Source organism: Zophobas morio, unplaced genomic scaffold (assembly GCF_036711695.1).
Source record: "Zophobas morio isolate AGI-343-1 ecotype UQ-CSIRO unplaced genomic scaffold, CSIRO_AGI_Zmor_V1 ptg000006l, whole genome shotgun sequence".
Classification (NCBI taxonomy): domain Eukaryota; kingdom Metazoa; phylum Arthropoda; class Insecta; order Coleoptera; family Tenebrionidae; genus Zophobas; species Zophobas morio.
Window position 1 is genome coordinate 1,040,569 of NW_026972111.1, and position 18,988 is coordinate 1,059,556.

Genomic DNA, 18,988 nt, shown 5'->3' on the forward strand with positions numbered 1-18,988 from the left:
AATTTAGATAATAGAGCCACAATTTTGCTCAAAAATTTTGCGAATTTTCATAATTTTTCTCAGTACAATAATATCTATAACAAATTCAATCGCTTTTTAGATCTGCTATTCTCTAATCTTCATTGCTCTGTAAAACAGTCGGATCTTCCCCTTGTACCAGAAGATGACTACCATCCTGCATTAAATATTTCATTTCACTTTATAATAAAATCTTCTGGTCATTTTCTTATGAATCCAGATTCAAGCTGTTTTAATTTTCGTAAAGCTAACTTCAAATTATTATACGATTTACTTCTTTCTACTGACTGGTCTTTTTTGGAAAACGTAACTAACGTTAATACAGCATGTTTTGAATTTTATCAAGTTTTAAACAAAATCTTTGAGGTATCTGTCCCTAAGTTTAATTTCAAAAAGGAAGGTCATCGATATCCCCCGTGGTTTGACTCAGAGGTTATCAAAATGCTACGTTTGAAAACGCTTTTTCATAATAAATTCAGACAATACAAAAGCCAGTATTTTTATGATGCTTTTCAGATCTAAATGCAAGTCCTTGATTCAATCCAACTATCTCAGATACTTAAACGAAGTTCAGTCGTCACTCACGTCCAACCCTAAGAGGTTTTGGTCCTATGTTCAGACTAAAAAAGGAAAGTCCAGAATTCCAGCAATCATGAAATTTTCTGATCAAGAACTTCAGACACCACCTGAAATTGTTAATGCTTTTGCTTCTTTCTTTAAAAGCGTATACGTTATTTCTGACTCTTCTTACTCTTGTGTTTTAAACCAAAGTGATTTGAGCAACTCTACAATACAAATTGAGAACATAACAGAAGATGAAATACTTGAAGTGTTAAAACGATCCAAAGATTCTCTAATCGCAGGTGTAGATAACATTCCCAGCTTTATCGTAAAAGACTGTGCATCGATCTTTGTAAAACCTCTCCATTCTCTGTTTAATCTTATTATTAAGACTTCGTATTTTCCTGACATCTGGAAAGAAGCGACAGTTACTCCAGTATTTAAAAAAGGCGATCCGTCTATGATTGAAAATTACCGACCAATATGTGTTCTCTGCAACTTTTCAAAAATTTTTGAATCTGTTATTTATAAACGTTTGTATTTTTCGGTTAAGTTTAATCTCGCCCTTCCAGCATGGTTTTGTGGAGAAAAGATCTACGGTTACGAATCTGTCTTGTTTTACTCAGTATGTTTCAGAGGCTATTGATCAAAATAACCAAGTAGATGTTATCTACACAGATTTTCGTAAAGCCTTTGATCAGATTGATCATTATGTACTACTTCGTAAACTAAATCATTTCGGATTTTCGGATTCTCTACTCCTGTTGCTTGAATCATACTTACTTAATAGAAAGCTTTCAGCTAAATACCGTAATTTTGTTTCCGAGGCATTTTGTCCTACGTCGGGTGTCCCGCAAGGGTCCAATCTTGGTCCCTTGCTTTTTTTACTATTCGTCAATGATGTCGTAAACTCTTTGACTTGTCAAAAGCTACTATACGCCGATGATCTCAAAGTTTTCTTATCTATTAGTACCCTTCGAGATTGTGAAATCTTGCAGCACAATTTGGATCAGTTAACTTCGTGGACCATAAAAAACCGGTTATTCTTAAACAAAGACAAGTGTTCCAGAAAACTAACCAATATAGTTTATGAATACTCTATTGAAGAATTTAATTTGGTTAGACTGGATACGTATAAGGACTTAGGCGTTGTCTTTGACAGTAAATTCTTCTTCAAAAATCATATTGTGGAGTGTACGACTAGAGCGTATAATATGTTTGGGTTTATTTATAGAAACTGTTCTGAGTTCTCGAACGTTCAATCGTTGCTTACGTTGTATTACTCATTTATACGTTCTAGACTTGAGTATGCCGCTGTTATCTGGTTTCCTATAATCCTATATATTCTACTTACATTCAATTACTGGAGTCAGTTCAACGCAAGTTTCTCAAATTTGTAGTATTTTTAGTTGATGGGATTTACCCTCCTCGCGGATATAATCATGGCGTTTTACTAAGCAGATTTAACTGCAATTTACTTAGTACTAGACGGGTAATTTCAAGTGTAAAACTTCTCCACAGCTTAATTAGTAATATAACTGACTGTACTTATCTGTTCAATAAAATTGTATTCTTAGTTCCTCGGTTAAATGCTCGAAGTTGCCGTACGTTTTATTATAGTACTAGCAGAACAAATGTTATGACTAGATCACCACTTGTTATAATGTGTAGTAATTTTAACTTAATTAGTGATTTATGTGACATTAATAATGATCCTTTTAGTTACATATCTAACGCTTTAATTTCTTATTTAGAGAATTAGGGAGTATTGTTTGATTTATATTCTGACCTTTTATTATAAATTCAGCATTGTATTTTTTTTTTCCTTATTCTTAGTGCTACAGTTTGTACCATTATGCCTACATTGTTTTTCTGTTTTTGTTTCCTGTAATTGGGTGCTTACCCGTTGGAAATAAACATTATTATTATTATTATTAATAATATTATTAATATTATTATTATAAACCATTAAGTATGTTTTCAGATAAAGATAGGACATGCAAAGTTAGTAATTTAGTTGGCAACCAATTTTGTATATGCAAAGATCCCTAGTGAAAAATGAAATTTATTATATTAAGTTGATTTTAATGTAAGGTTCGGTTAGGAAATCTGACAAAAAAACTACGATTCAAAGCACTGAAGTAAACAATTATTATTTCAGTATTTAATAACCATAGTCAGTGGCACTAGGTATGATTAAATTTAAAATTCATATTTGAATGAGTAAGAATTAAGTTTTAAATCTAATAATCCGTATCATAACATTTTTGGTTTGGTGTTTTCATATGGAACGACCCCAAAGCAAATAACTGTAAGCAATTGGAACCTCTTTTCCGAATAATACTGAATTTAGTAAAAGTTATTAATGCAAATACATTTACGACAAATAAAATGAGATTTTCTAACAGAAAAAAAGTAGCAGAATTGTGTTTTCTCTGTAATTAAATAAACAAAACACGATATATTGTACCGTCCAGCATTTTCAAAGATTATCCGGACTGAATTTTTCCGAAAGCTGGGAGCACGGAAACGACAATGCCATGATTACGACAAAAGAAACAATAGTTTTGGTAAATAATTTTCATATGTATAGTGAAAACTAAATCTAAAAGCAACCTTACAGAATCGCTTCTTTCCGGACATCGCAAATCGCTGCTCACAAAATAAGTCGTAGTTTATTCCAATCTCTATATTCAATCCTACTACGAAACGAAACGCAAATGACGCAGAATAAAGAAGGTAAAAAAATAATAACACACATCTTTAGTATTAATACTTTGATTTTATATTTTTTAGGAAGATCCGTTACAAGATATCACCTACTAAATATCACGAGGATATTAGCTGATGTTTCGATAAAATAGTGTGACGGTCTCAGGAATCGTCGTTCAAAGACAACATGAAAATCACCAAAACAATAACTTTGTCTACCTTGGTTTATTTTATTGTTGACTTCCTGAGATGGCTGAGTAAAAACTATAATCATTTTTTGTCGTATTTTTTTATATAGTAATAAATTTATTATTTTTAATTATTGTTTATACGTGTTTTTATGTTAAATTTTTTTCAATAATAATAGTGATAAATCTACTTACTTTTAACAGTTTTTCAGTGGGGCATATTAATACAACAGTCCTTACAATTGACGGACAATGTTCAAGGGAAATACAGCTCACAATAACCACTTCACTTATCTATCACTTTCCACCCAAGAGATGCAAATAACTGTCACTTTCCACCCAATAGATAGAAGTGAATGTCACATGCGACCCTCAAACGTTACGTATGTGTAATTAATGGTAGCTGAAATGTAAATGTGATTGTAAATGTAAGGAGACCCTGTGATCAAGACTTCGCCACTTTTTGATTGATGCCCCCATTTAATTTCACATTATTATCACCGGCCATTACCTTGAATTTGACGTTTGGCAATGTTAAAAGTTGAATTTTATTAGCAATTTGCGGGATAAATCTACTTAAAACGATTGTGTATAAAATAGTATAGAAACCTCGGCAAAAATACCATTCCTGTGTTTCGAGAATTAGTTCACCCTGAGGCATTTATATTCTTGAGTGTTTAATTTATATGTTGTATAAATATACCCAACAATTAAGCATGTTATTCAGATGGATTTCCTCAGATCAAGCAAAACTAGAAATAGCACATTTTAGTATTGTATATATTAAGTTTAACAATGTTCTACCATTATGTACAAGAGAGTAGTTTTATAATCTATAAAAAGAAAATCAAAATGTGTTTAACTGATAACGCTTTCTATAGCTTTGATTAATTTTTTGAATATTGCTCTGTGCATAAAGGTTTATAATTATATACTTATTTCATTCATTATTTTATTATACTATTTTTATTAGACAAGTGCATTTTTTTTTTGTAAATTTAAGCATAATAAAGCATATTGTTATGTTATTATCAAAATCCAAAAATGCTCAAAACACCAAAATCCGAAAATCCTCAAATCACTAAAATCTCAAAATTCTCAAAACACCAAGCTCCTCAAATGGTCAAAACACCAAAAGCTTAAAATCCTTAAAATATCAAGATCTTGTGACATTATTATATTGTTGGTTTCAATCTTAACTACGACTAGCCTCAACTAGTCGCCTATCTTCACAAACAACATAGGCAAATGTGATTACCCATACTCTTTGGTTTGCATTAGAACAAAGGAAACGCTTAATCAAGAGTAATCTCAAGCGGTACTTACCGATAATAAATGGCTCCGAACTTCACTATAATCCTTAAATCCCTTGATGATACTTCGATGAGGCTGCAAGAATCGGCATCGGCGTACACGGTTTTCCTACCATCTTTCAGCTAGTCAAAATGGGTTCGTTGGTAAGATCCGCTCTTATCGATGGTCGTGGCGACTATTCGCAATGCCTTTATATTAACGCCCGATAACCCCCAAAATTATATGCGGATAACATTTTCATGTTACAAGACTGTAGGGTGGCTCAGTCACTTAGGGGCTTAGTTACTTGGTGACTTAGTGATTTAGAGACCTAGTGGTTTGGTAACTGATTTTTTGACTGACTGATTGGCTGACTGAGTCTGTGACCTAGTGGCCTAGTGATCCAGTCACTAAGTCACCTAGTCAGTCAGTCATTACGTCAACGTCAGTCAGTCACTGAGTAACTCAGAGATTGTCTGTGACTTAGTGACCGAATATTATATCAGGTTAGGTCAGATCAGCTTAGAGTTATAAATCCACAAAAAATCCTAGGAAGTTTATATGGCTTAATTTCACTTCTGGACCTCCTTCTGACATTTTCACTTCTTGACCTCTAGACGCCTGGAGCTCCTATGTTCAAAATTGTAGTAAAAAATCAATCTAGAGGTTTTATACAGGACTTCACTCAGCGGTGGCTTAATGTTTGTCAGGTCATGGCAGCTCTGGTCAGATTTTTGGTGACTTTGATTTGTCTATAAATTAGTATTTGTTGTCTAAGAAAGTGGATTCGTTTAATTTTACTTTAAGGAAAATTAGCCGAATTTTTTAACAACCAGATATAAACAAGGTTGTCTAAAATTGTACTCTAATTAACACTAAGATTATGTCAGCTTATAATTCATTTGTTTGGCTCGTGATCAACACTTAAGTTAGTGCTACAAGTTGGTTCCTTGAAAACAAAATAATTTGTAAAACAATAAGCACTTGTACCTTAAGTTGAATGAAAACACAATAATATCTTAAATTATTTCAGCTGCTTTAAAAAATATTTAGAAATAGATGGATAATCTCAAGAATCTGTTTAAATTCTACTGCAATATATCAGTTTATGATAAATCCTTATCTAATTAAAAATGCCACTTTATTTTTAGACGAGTGTTTATTATCTGATCAGTGATCAAAGATGAATAGGTTTTCAGTTTAGTGTCGCTTACATACAAATAGAAAGGTGTTACTTCTTTATACTAGTTTACTGTAAAAGGGTTGCTGTTAAATATACTTTTCCAACTGTGAAACTTTAAACATGGAAGAAGAATTTGAGGTGAGTGTTTCTCCATATATATGATTTATCTATCTGTACACACGTAGGTAAACCCAAAAATTTGGATAGCTAACTGTGTTTTTACCCTGTGTACAATGTATTGTATAAAATTGCGATTTTTATATTTATGAATTTATGGACCATAAAATTGCCGTTTTTGTTGAGGAAAATTGTTTCTAAGTGGAAAGTTTCAATAACACATTTATCATTATTTTATCAAACAAATAAACACTAAAAATAAATCGAATAATAATAGAGATATTATTTATCGTAATAACTTGAAGTAATGTAAATTTCTATTTTTCTTGGTCGTACAAACAGGAACATTATTAATTAATAATTTTACAATTCATTTTCAAAGGAGTTGTAGGTGTATTTGTCCCTTTCCAGAGTTTTCAAAAAAGGGCCGGTACAACGGATAAAGGTAAAGATTATGTGGATGTGGCTCTCGCCAGTGTCGTACTACAACTAATCAACGAACCAATAAATAACTTCCAAATTTCATCAAACGACGAAGTCTTTGGGACATTCAGCGACCTGATCATTAAACGGAAATTAGCTACAGAAAACGAAGTACGGGTAACAGCGTTGAAGTTGAACCATGCCGAAAACAGAGATCTGTCCACAGATAATTTCAAAAAAGGAAACTTCAGCATTACAAATTATTTCAGAAGTTTCCAAAAAACAAATAAACACGCAGACGAATTCATACTGTTTACCAACCGACGATTTACGTGTGACGACAACACAACATTTCAACTGGATGAAGAAGAATTTTCTGTTAAACCTGTTAAAGTAAAAGCTATTTTCGAATTTTCGGAGAAAATAGACTATGCGTATCAGTTTCAAATAGTAGAAGAAGATTATAATGTAGAAACGCTTCTCAAAATTCGAGAATATCAAGATTTTTTTAGTAAATTTTATATTCACACTGATCAAGAAAATGTTGAAAATATGAAAAAAACAGCAGCTGAAAAATTCACCAAAACGTATTCGTCAAGTGAGGAAGTATTCGAAAAATTCCTCACAAGAGTATCTGAGTGGAACTTCCAAGAAGAGAACAAAGAAAAGTTAAACAAAAAGTGGATGGAACGGCTGATTGCTTTGCTTCTTCTATCTTCCAACCTCAAACCTTTATCTTCCGGTCCAGTTAATGAGAAATTCGTTAATGAGAGAGTGGCGATACTTCAAGAAGCCATTTCCATTTTCCATATTACACTATTTGAAAAAAAGTCGTATGAAAAGCTTAAATACATGTGGGATGAAATGAGAAAAGAAAATAAGTTTGACATTGGAGACTTAAACAAAGTGAGAGAAAGGTACCTTCCTACAGTCAAATGTTTTGATAATGCCAATTTTAACGAAACGGATCCAAGAATATTGATGCAACTGTTGTGGTTAATGGACAAATGTCCACTAATAATACACGAAAACGAAAACGTCGAAAAAGCCATCCAACTCTGTCCCGATAAAAAGTTTATCTTGATTGGCGAAGGCAAGAAACAGGCCTGGATGGAAGAAAACTATTCCGTGTTCCAAAATCTGTCAAATTTGAATTCGAAGCCAGACTTGCGCGAAAAAATCATGCAAAAATTTACCGTATCGATTCAAGGAAAAAAAGAACGTGATCTTGTCGAAACTTTTGGCAGTAATGAAGAATTGTTAGGCAGAGTTACGACGGATAATTTGTTGGAAATGTTAGACGGTCCATATCGTGTATGTGGAGCAAAAGAAACACTTCCTGAACCCTATATCGAACGCTGTATCTCGCGAAATGTTGTAAATACCACATATCTAGAAAAAGTGCACGAAAACACAATTATTGTTTTAAATTGCGCCAGTAATTTTGATAAGGTTAAAGACAAACTCAGCAAACACAAATGTATTGACATCAATAACGTTTTACAAGAAAAAAAAGACAATGTCGAAAATCGAAAAAATAGTGAATCTAATTTTGATAGACACAAAAATAACTTATATGCTAATACAATCTACGTAGGTTATAAGCACTATAGTGACGATGAACTTCATCAAATTTACGACAAACATACAGAAACTAAATCAATTCATTATTTTAAAATTTTGGAAGACGGGAATTTAGAATGGATTCAAAGCAAAGGGGATGTAAGTGATCTAAAGAATTATAACTTGTCTAATACATATTTTACGAACGAGAACGAGTTGTGGTCTTTACGGTTAGATAAAAACATCAAACTAATAACAGGTGAGGCGGGAATGGGCAAATCGGAATTAATGAAAAGTTTAAAAAATAAAAGTCCGCCGGAATACTGGACAGTTATAATTAATCCCGACGATGTTAACTTATTTTTTCACAATTCCGATTTTTCTAAGCCAGCAGATTATCCAAATTTATTTAAAAAGTTTATCACGAACGAAAAATATCGCTATCTCGATAAACTTGAACGAATGGTTTTCGAAAAGTGTGTTAAGGAAAATAACGTTATTTACGTGTGGGACGCCCTCGATGAAATTGTAGCAGAACATTTAGAAGTCGTGTCGGAAATAATCTTCAATCTGTCAAAAAAACAAGTCAGTCAGTGGGTTACTAGCAGATGCCATTTACAAACATATTTAGAAAACAAATTCAGTTTACTTTCACTCAGTATAAATCAGTTTAGCGAACAAGAACAACAAAATTACATTAGAAAACGCCTAACTAATTTCGATATTTCCGCAGACAAAATTGACTTCACGTTCGAAAAAATCAAATCATCTTTTGCGGTTGTCAAAAACGTAAACATTTTGGGAATCCCGCTTCAAATTTTCATGCTCACCGAATTGTTTCGTCAAAATAACGAAAAATATTTTAAACTGACGGAAAATACGCTTCTGTTGACCGACTTATACGAGTATTTTATTCAAGAGAAGTTTATTAGTTTTTACAGGGATAAAAAGAAAGTCGATTTTAATAATCCTTACCTAGAAAATTTAGTTAATAAAGAAATAGAAACGATTGTAGATAGTTTGGAAAAGTTGACGTTGAAGATAATATTTCCTCAAGATATTTTACGACAAATAAATATTGATTTCGAAATCGAGTTGGCAAAAATTAAAGATGAAGAGGCTTGTCTGAGTCTTGTAGTGGGATTCCAGAATAATGTGCCGCGTTTTGTTCACGGTTCATTCGCGGAATACTTAACGGCTAGCTACCTATCAAGGAATATTCACAATTTTAAAGACAAAATAATTTGGAACACCATATTTGACGCCAGGTGCGATAACGTTCGTTTCTTTTTTGACATGTTGTTAGCTAAAAACTCAAAAGCTCACATCGCAGTTTTGTACAAAGATTACGAATCACTTAGAACTTACGACGATGAAATTTTAAAACGTAAAGATGAGGGTGCTAGAAGCGTTCTACATCTGCTTTCGTCATGGGGGCAAAGACATCCGCGCCTACAAGAAGCAGCTATAAATGAAAATTTCGACAAAAAGCCCGAAAGCGAAGAATATTTTAAAACGGTAACATTTTTGAAAGACAAGAACGATATTGGCGAACTTGACAAATTACTAAATCTGACGCCTTTGCTTTATGCCAGAAAAAGTGAGAGCTTAGGGGCTGAACTAAAATTACTTCAAACAAACAAAACCGACTTGAATAAAGCATGCAATAGCACAGACATGAAATATATTTTTTATTATTCGGCTTTATATGGCTACGAAGACGTATGTCAATTTTTAACAGTCGAACATTTAAGTAAATTTTGGAGCGATTTGAATTTTTCTACTTCACAATTCGCATTAACATTCCTAATACGGGCTTGTGAGCTAGGAAAATTATCCATTGTTGAATTTTTAGTAAAATCTGGTGTCGATATCAATCACGCTAACAAAAACGGCTTCACACCACTTCACACAGCTTCTCTAAATGGCCACGAAGGGATTGTCGACTATTTAAAGAAAAACGGCGCCGAAATCAATCGCCCTAATAGAAATGGTGAGACACCAGTGTATACAGCTTCCTTACGCGGTCACGAACAAGTTGTTAAGTCCTTAGCAACATCCGGTGCCAATATCAATCTTGCTGATAAAAATGGTTGGACACCGCTTCACGTAGCTTCACTAAACGGCCACGAAAATATTGTCCAATACTTAGCGACAAATCGCGCTGAAATTAATCGCGTTGACAAAGAGGGTTGGACACCACTTCACATTGCTTCTTGCCACGGACAGTTAAAGGTTGTCAAATACCTAACAACAAAAGACGCCGAAATTAATTGTCGCAATAAAAACGGTCGGACACCACTTCACTTAGCTTCCGAAGACGGCCACGATGAAGTTGTCAAACACTTGCACAAATCCGGCGCCGAAATCAACCGTATTGACAATTCCGGTTGGACACCACTTCACATAGCTTCATTCCGCGGCCACGAAAAAGTTGTCAAATATTTGGCTACAGTTGATGACGAAATCAATCGCGCTCAAATCGACGGTTTGACACCAATTCATTTAGCTTCGCTCCAAGGCCACGAAGGAGTTGTCAAACACTTGAAGACAATCGGCGCCAAAGTCAATGGCACTAATGAAAACGGTGTGACGCCACTATACGTGGCGTCACAAAACGGTCACGAAAAAGTTGTCGAATACTTAACGACAGTCGGTGCCGGAGTCAATCACGCTCTGAACAACGGGTCGACGCCACTTTACATAGCTTCATCAAACGGCCACGAGAAAGTTGTCAACTATTTGGTAAAACACGGTGCCGAAATCAATCACGTTTGTAACGACAGTTTGACACCACTTCACATAGCTTCACAGCACGGCCACGAAAAAGTCGTCGAATCGTTAGTGAAAGCAGGCGCCGAAATCAATCGCCCCAATAGTGATGGTCGGACACCACTTTTCATGGCTTCTTACAACGGCCACGAAAAAGTTGTCGAATTGCTTGCCACAGCTGGCGCGGAATTTAACTGCGTTAATAATGGTAGTTGGACACCACTTCACGTAGCTTCCCAAAACGGTCACAAAAAAGTTGTCGAATACTTGATAACAGTCCGTGCCCGAGTCAATCACACTCTGATAGACGGTTCGACACCACTTCACATAGCTTCACTCCACGGGCACAAAGAAGTTGTCGTAGCATTGGCGGCAGCCGGGGCCGAAATCAATCGCACTGATAATTATGGTCGGACGGCACTTCACTTAGCTTATCGAAACCGCCACAAAAGTGTTGTCACATTCTTATCACACATCAGTGTCGATGTGAATCACACTGATGATGAAAACGGTGCGACACCACTTCATTCAGCTTGCGTTACCGGCGATCTAAATGTTGTTAAAGACTTAGCGAAATTCGCTGGAAAAGTCAACCATCATGCTAATGACGGTTTCACACCACTTCATGTAGCTTCTTTAAATGGACACGAACAAGTTGTCAAATTCTTGACGACAGTCGGCGCCCAAATCAATTGCGTTACGAAGGAAGGTTGGACACCACTTCATTTAGCTTGTCAAAACGGCCACGAAAAAGTTGTCGAATTCCTTACCACAGCGGGCGCCGAAGTCAACTGTGTTAGTAATAAAGATTGGACACCACTTCACGTGGCTTCCCAAAACGGTCACAAAAAAGTTGTTGAATACTTGACGACAGTCAGTGACGGAGTCAATCATACTCTGAAAGACGGTTTGACACCACTTCACATAGCTTCACTCCACGGACATGAAGAAGCTGTCGTAGCATTGGCGGCAGCCGGGGCCGAAATCAATCGCACTGACAATTATGGTCGGACGCCACTTCACTTAGCTTATCGAAACGGCCACAAAAGTATTGTCACATTCTTATCAAACAAAGGTGTCGATGTCAATCACACTGATGAAAACGGTGAGACACTACTTCATTCGGCTTGCGTCACCGGCGATCTAAACGTTGTTAAACAGTTAGCGAAATTCGATGGAAAAGTCAACAATCCTGCTAATGACGGTTTCACACCGCTTCACGTATCTTCTTTAAATGGACACGAAGAAGTTGTCAAATTCTTGAAGACAATCGGCGCCCAAATCAATTGCGTTACGAATGAAGGTTGGACACCACTTCATTTAGCTTGTCAAAACGGCCACGAAAAAGTTGCCGAATTCCTTGCCACAGAGGGCGCTGAAGTTAACTGCGTTAATAATGGTAGTTGGACACCACTTCACGTAGCTTCCCAAAACGGTCACAAAAAAGTTGTCGAATACTTGACGACAGTCGGCGCCGGAGTCAATCACGCTCTGATAGACGGTTCGACACCACTTCACATAGCTTCACTCCACGGGCATGAAGAAGTTGTCGTAACATTGGCGGCAGCCGGGGCCGAAATCAATCGCACTGATAATTATGGTCGGAAACCACTTTACTTAGCTTATCGAAACCGCCACAAAAGTGTTGTCACATTCTTATCACACATCAGTGTGGATGTCAATCACACCGATAAAAACGGTGCGACACCACTTCATTCAGCTTGCTCCATCGGTGTTCTAAATCTTGTTAAACACTTAGTGAAATTCGGTGCAAAAGTCAACCATTGTACTAATGGCGGTTACACACCACTTCACGTAGCTTCTTCAACTGGACACGAAGATGTTGTCAAATTCTTGATGACAATCGGCGCCCATATCAATTGCGTTACGAATAAAGGTTGGACACCACTTCATTTAGCTTGTCAAAACGGCCACGAAAAAGTTGTCGAATTCCTTGCCACAGAGGGCGCCGAAGTTAACTGCGTTACTAATGAAGGTTGGACACCACTTCACGTAGCTTCCGAAAACGGTCACAAAAAAGTTGTTGAATACTTGACGACAGTCAGTGTCGGAGTCAATCATGCTCTGAAAGACGGTTCGACACCACTTCACATAGCTTCACTCCACGGGCATGAAGAAGTTGTCGTAGCATTGGCGGCAGCCGGGGCCGAAATCAATCGCACTGATAATTATGGTCGGACGCCACTTTACTTAGCTTATCAAAACCGCCACAAAAGTGTTGTCACATTCTTATCACACATCAGTGTGGATGTCAATCACACCGATAAAAAAGGTGCGACACCACTTCATTCAGCTTGCGCTACCGGCAATCTAAATGTTGTTAAACACTTCGCGAAATTCGGTGGAAAAGTCAACCATCCTGCTAATGATGGTTTCACACCACTTCACGTAGCTTCTGCAAATGGACACGAAGAAATTGTCAAATTCTTGACGACAGTCGGCGCCCAAATCAATCGCGTTACTAATGAAGGTTGGACACCACTTCACGTAGCTTTCGAAAACGGTCACAAAAAAGTTGTTGAATACTTGACAACAGTCAGTGTCGGAGTCAATCATACTCTGAAAGACGGTTCGACGCCACTTCACTTAGCTTATAGAAACCGCCACAAAAGTCTTGTCACATTCTTATCTCACAGCAGTGTCAATATCAATCACACTGATGACAACGGTGGGACACCACTTCATTCGGCTTGCGTCACCGGCGATCTAAACATTGTTAAAGAGTTAACGGAATCCAATGGAAAAGTCAACCATCCTGCTAATGATGGTTACACACCACTTCACGTAGCTTCTTTAAATGGACACGAAGAAGTTGTCAAATTCTTGATGACAGTCGGCGCCCAAATCAATTGCCTTACGAATGAAGGTTGGACACCACTTCATTTAGCTTGTCAAAACGGCCACGAAAAAGTTGTCGAATTCCTTGCCAAAGCTGGCGCCGATGTTAATTGCGTTAATAATGATAGTTGGACACCAGTTCACGTAGCTTCCCAAAACGGTCACGAAAAAGTTGTCGAATACTTGGCGACAGTCGGTGCCGGAGTCAATGACACTCTGGTAGACGGTTCGACACCACTTCACATAGCTTCACTCCACGGGCATGAGGAAGTTGTCGTAGCATTGGCGGCAGCCGGGGCCGAAATTAATCGTACTGATAATTATAGTCGGACGGCACTTCACTTAGCTTATCGAAACAGCCACAAAAGTGTTGTCACATTCTTATCACACATCAGTGTTGATGTCAATCACACTGATAAAAACGGTGGGACACCACTTCATTCAGCTTGCGTCACCGGCGATCTAAATGTTGTTAAATACTTTGCGAAATTCACTGGGAAAGTCAACCATCGTGCCAATGACGGTTTCACACCACTTCACGTAGCTTCGTGTAATGGACACGAAGAAGTTGTCAAATTATTGACGACAGTCGGCGCCGAAATCAATTGCGTTACTAATGAAGGTTGGACACCACTTCATTTAGCTTGTCAAAGCGGCCACGAAAAAGTTGTAGAATATTTGGTGACATTCGGTGCGGAAGTCAATCGTGTTCAAAATAACGGTTTCACACCACTTCAAATAGCTTCGTCCCTACGCCACGAAAAAGTTGTCAAATATTTAAAGAGTATAAGTTCTCGAAAAATGTAGTGTAGTACGCAAGTTTCTTATTTTGTTAAATCATGTCGTTACCGTTATTCTTAGGTAATAGCAGTAATAGTGTAAGAAAAAAAAAGGCTCCTGAGGGGGAATCGAACACACCACCGCTTCCGCATTGCAGGTCCTAGGCCGTCTAATTTAGCCAGTCACCACTTAGACCACGCATGTCAATCCGAGAAAAATTCAACTGGGAAAACCCTTTTTTACATTACTTTATCACCTTTGCTTTGTCCTATAGCTACAAAAAAAGTCAAAATTTACTCGTGATATAATTCCTCAAAAGAAATTGCTGTAGTACATTAGAACACTCTCTTGCAAATATAACTGAGTTAAAAATTAAATTGTTAACCATTGACGATATCAAATATATAAGGCTTTCTGAAAAAATAAAAACAAAATTGTGTTTTCTCCATTATTAACGTAAATAAACAAAACCCGATGGATGGTACCGTCCAGTATTTTCCAATAATTGTGCGAACTGATTTTACTAAAACAGAGAACACCACGATGAAGAAAAAGTTTTATATTGTGGAACAAAACTGAAAAATAATCTTGCAGAATCGCTTTTCCACGGACATCTAAAATCGCCAATCTTAAAGAAAAGGCACAGTATATGTGCTAAATTATATGTTTAATCCTACTACTAAATATAACCCAAATGAAGCCGAATAAAAAGATAAAGGTAAGGCAAGAAAAAAAACATACCTCAGCAGGATTTATACTTTAGTTTTAGCTTTCTGTGCAACTTATATGGTGTAATAGAGAATCATTGACAACCCACTTCTAAATATCAAGACATCAAGAGTAATTAATAGCTCATGATTCGATAGAATGGTGTAATAAATATGGTTTCATTGGAAGAAACCCGCAGAGTGCCCAAAATGACACATTATTGTGACCTTAAGTTATTTTGCTGTTGACTTCCTGCGACATGTGAGTAAACACTATATTATTTTTACTTCCCAAGTATAAGCTAAGGATGATTATTCTCTATTACAAAATTTTATTATGGAAAAATTGTTTACCTTTACTTAAACAGTACATACATATCTTTATTTTAACTTAATACAGATTATCATAAAAAATAATATAAAATCTGTGAAAGAAAATTTTATCATTTTTCAAAAAAATAATGTGTGGTTTTACGATACATTTTCAGTGGCAGACTAACTACCTACCTAAAATAGGCCAAATCCTAGTAACTTGCCTTAGAAAACTATATTTGTTCAAAAAGTTCGAGACCTCCAGCCCACATCAACACAACTTCCAACGAAAATCATTGTCTGCGCTGGTTATCATGCTTCTGACTTCCTCGGACGTGTAAGTAAAATTCATAATTATTTTTAGTTAATAATAATAATAATAATATTTGTGTTATTATCTCATGTTTATAGTTTTTCAGTGGCAAATGGCAAATATTACCAAAATATGCCAAGCACTCAGCAGTTCTAGCAATGGAAGATGACGATCTCTAGGAAAACAACCTACGGATTATTTGTTAGACTTAATTCAGACTGTTCTGAACTTACTAAATTGTCAAGGTGTGTTTATGTATCACCTGATATTGATAATCTTAATTACGGTTAGAATGTAGAAAATTCTAGTTGTACAGTGTGTATTTTGTGTCGGATATTGTCAGCCTAATTGATTTTTCTATGTAAAGAATGAATTTGCCGATGAAACGACTGCCGCAGTCTGATCTTTTACTTTGTTTTGAGTCAGATATTGCTTAACTTCAAAATTTTGCCTAAAATTTTAATTACTATCTAGGTTTTGAAGTGGGCGCTCGGTGAATTCATTTTGGGAGTTGTATTGTTTTTGTAATTTTTCTTCTTATTGATAATTATATCTGATATATATTTCTGTTAATCCATACTTTTCAGTAGATTCAGCCAGTGGGAATTTTTAAATTTTCCCGTCTAATTAAGAAAATACCTTGTCGACTTTGGTATTTGTGGTGATAGAGATAGTGACATTTGTCCTTTTATGTTTATTTTCATAACTTTTTCATTCGCTGTAAGCAGTAATTGGAACAATTACTGTGCGAAAATAATTCATTAAAATTACTCATTACTCAGTAAAAGTAGTAATGCATTACAATTACAAATTACTTTTTTTAAACTCGCTTTAAATTTTGACTCCCTACTGGATTAATCTTCTCTTTGTGGGGACGAACCAGGTATAATAATCTCAACAGATCAGGTAAACGATTCGTAAAGTAACTGCTAAAGTAATTGAATTTCTCACAAAAAGTAATTCACTGCAATTGCTCATTACTTTCAAAGTAACTGAGTTACAGTACTAGATTAGGTGTAATTCAATTCCTTCCGACCACTGCAAATGTGTTACAAATAGATGTCAAGTTGTCATAAAAAAAAAACAGCAAATTGGTTAAAAAATATATTCAAATGAATAATTCGCGGAGCGGCCTGTGAGAATATGTATTTTGGGTTGCATAAACACGATAAATAGTGGATTCAAATTCAAAGAGTGTAGTTTTAGTCAAGTAGAAATGCAGTAATTTTGGTAAAAAATGTTACGAAATTATTGTAACGCTCCAATCTTAGCATTAAAAGTACATAATACATTTCCAGAATGTCTTAAAATGTATAGGATGGTCTAGTTTATAATAATAACAATAATAATAATATTATATTTTATCTTTTTTTCATCTTTATTCAAATAAGTGTCAATGAAAAGAATGTAACAAAATGGCAATCACATTAGTCGTTGAGATCTTTAAAACTGCAAAACAATAATTTTCTATGCAGGTACGAACTTTATCCCGGCGCCTCCACCTTTTTTCTTCAAAATTTTTATATTTATGCAGTATTAAGAAAAATATGTGTATAACATACAGGATTTCTATAAATGATTATAGGGTCGCAGTAGGTCATGCAAACGTCCTCCTCTTCGATTTGAAGCGTACTAAATGCCCACAACGTATTACAAAGACCAAACGCATCTGTATAATTGGTTGCCTAAATGCTTCATATTTAAAAAAAAATTAAACTAATTCATTACAATAAAAAGAAACAAATTTATTGCGGTTAAACATCACCGTAAATGTTGAAAATGTTCATTTTGTTCAAGGCCCATTGTTCAATTTCATGTTGCAACAGAAACTCCTGACTGCAGAGGAAATGTTGTCAAAGATGTTCGCGAATTCTGCTCAAGTCGTGTCAAATCATCAACAACTTCCTCAGATACTCAACGTTTTTCCCGAGATTTCTCTTTGTTGACACTGCCAGTTCGAATAAATCTGTTGATTACATCTTTAATGTGAGCCTTTAACGATGTTGGCAATATATTGAGCGTGTTGTAGGTAACACAAAGAAGGCCCATTTATTAAAAAGTCATGAGAAAAAAAATCTAAATGCTGATAGGAACTAAATTAAATTCTTTAAAACAGAAAATTTCCAAGGCTTAGACACCCTATTTCAGAGTTTTGCTGGATATTATTGGTTTCTAAATATACCCATATTTTTAAGAATTGTAAAAAGTAAACCATTTTATCGATGTTAATCTTATTTTCCCAGAATTTTGAGATTATCTTTATTATTAATCAAAGTGATGAAGTCATAGCATAATTTTATTAAGGTAAATTCACTTGAAACATATAGGAGAGTGCCGTAAGGTTTATATCTCGGAACCCGAGTCCACTCAACGGATTTTTGTAAAACCTTTAGGAATGTGTTTTTAACACTAACTACTAAAATGTTTACCCATTTATTTTTGCTGATCTCAATTTTTTTATTATTAAAATAAATAATAATTTTTTCGAAGTTTTCATTAATTTTCTATTAAAAACTCGAAATTTTTTGCTCTTAAAGTTAGATTTTTCATAGGATAACTAGTATAAACCTGTCCTTGGGGCCCCGGGTAAAAAGGTTTATTCAAAATACTCTTGATCCAGTTAATCTTGACATTGTTTGAAACATTGTTTATCATATAGAAGCGATTAATAAATTATTGCAACCTAATGATTAGTCGACCGATAATTCTTTCAAAATTTTTATGAGTTGAGTACTAAATCTAAAGTCGACATTTTACTGATACAATATAAATATACGTAACTTATATCATAAGTAGGAGTCAAGTTAATTTGCGATAGGATCTACATCTTCTAAGATAATTTCAAAAAATTCCAAGGTTTCTGGAAAAAAAACCCACTGAATCACTTCAAAACCTATTCAAGACATTACATATTATAGGTATATACAATATATTACTTAAGAGGATGATAAAATATGTGCAAAATATTTATTAATTTCGTCACTCATAAACTCATAAGCTGTATATGTTACTTTGGAACGCCGCTTCGACACCGTCCGCAATGATGACTCACCCATCAACGGCGTGCGTATTAGAAAGCTCGGGAACCCATAGGCGTCACATCGGGGGGGTATGGGTTTATTTCGTAACAATAATACAGAGGATATGATAGCTTCTAATAAGCAAAATAATGCGTCTTACAGTAAAT

At 35.3% G+C, this 18,988-nt stretch overlaps 1 protein-coding gene and 1 long non-coding RNA gene across 3 annotated transcripts; both read left to right on the top strand.

Moving 5' to 3' along the window:
• The first annotated feature begins 2,544 nt into the window (after positions 1–2,544).
• LOC135122953 (uncharacterized) lies at positions 2,545–3,580 on the top strand. Its single transcript, XR_010279501.1, has 3 exons — positions 2,545–3,149; positions 3,203–3,318; positions 3,376–3,580. It is a non-coding gene; the product is annotated as an uncharacterized LOC135122953 (long non-coding RNA).
• Positions 3,581–5,976: 2,396 nt separating this feature from the next.
• LOC135123279 (uncharacterized) lies at positions 5,977–17,160 on the top strand. Of its 2 annotated transcripts, none has more exons than XM_064047793.1 (5): positions 5,977–6,093; positions 6,484–15,187; positions 15,239–15,438; positions 15,665–15,825; positions 15,900–17,160. In XM_064047793.1, the coding sequence occupies exons 1-2, from the start codon at positions 6,076–6,078 to the stop codon at positions 14,494–14,496; spliced, it is 8,031 nt and encodes a 2,676-aa protein (XP_063903863.1). In that variant the 5' UTR covers positions 5,977–6,075; the 3' UTR covers positions 14,497–15,187; positions 15,239–15,438; positions 15,665–15,825; positions 15,900–17,160. The 2 variants fall into 2 exon arrangements, with proteins under 2 accessions (XP_063903863.1, XP_063903864.1); XM_064047794.1 differs by having other exon boundaries at positions 15,908–17,160.
• The last annotated feature ends 1,828 nt before the right edge of the window (positions 17,161–18,988 follow it).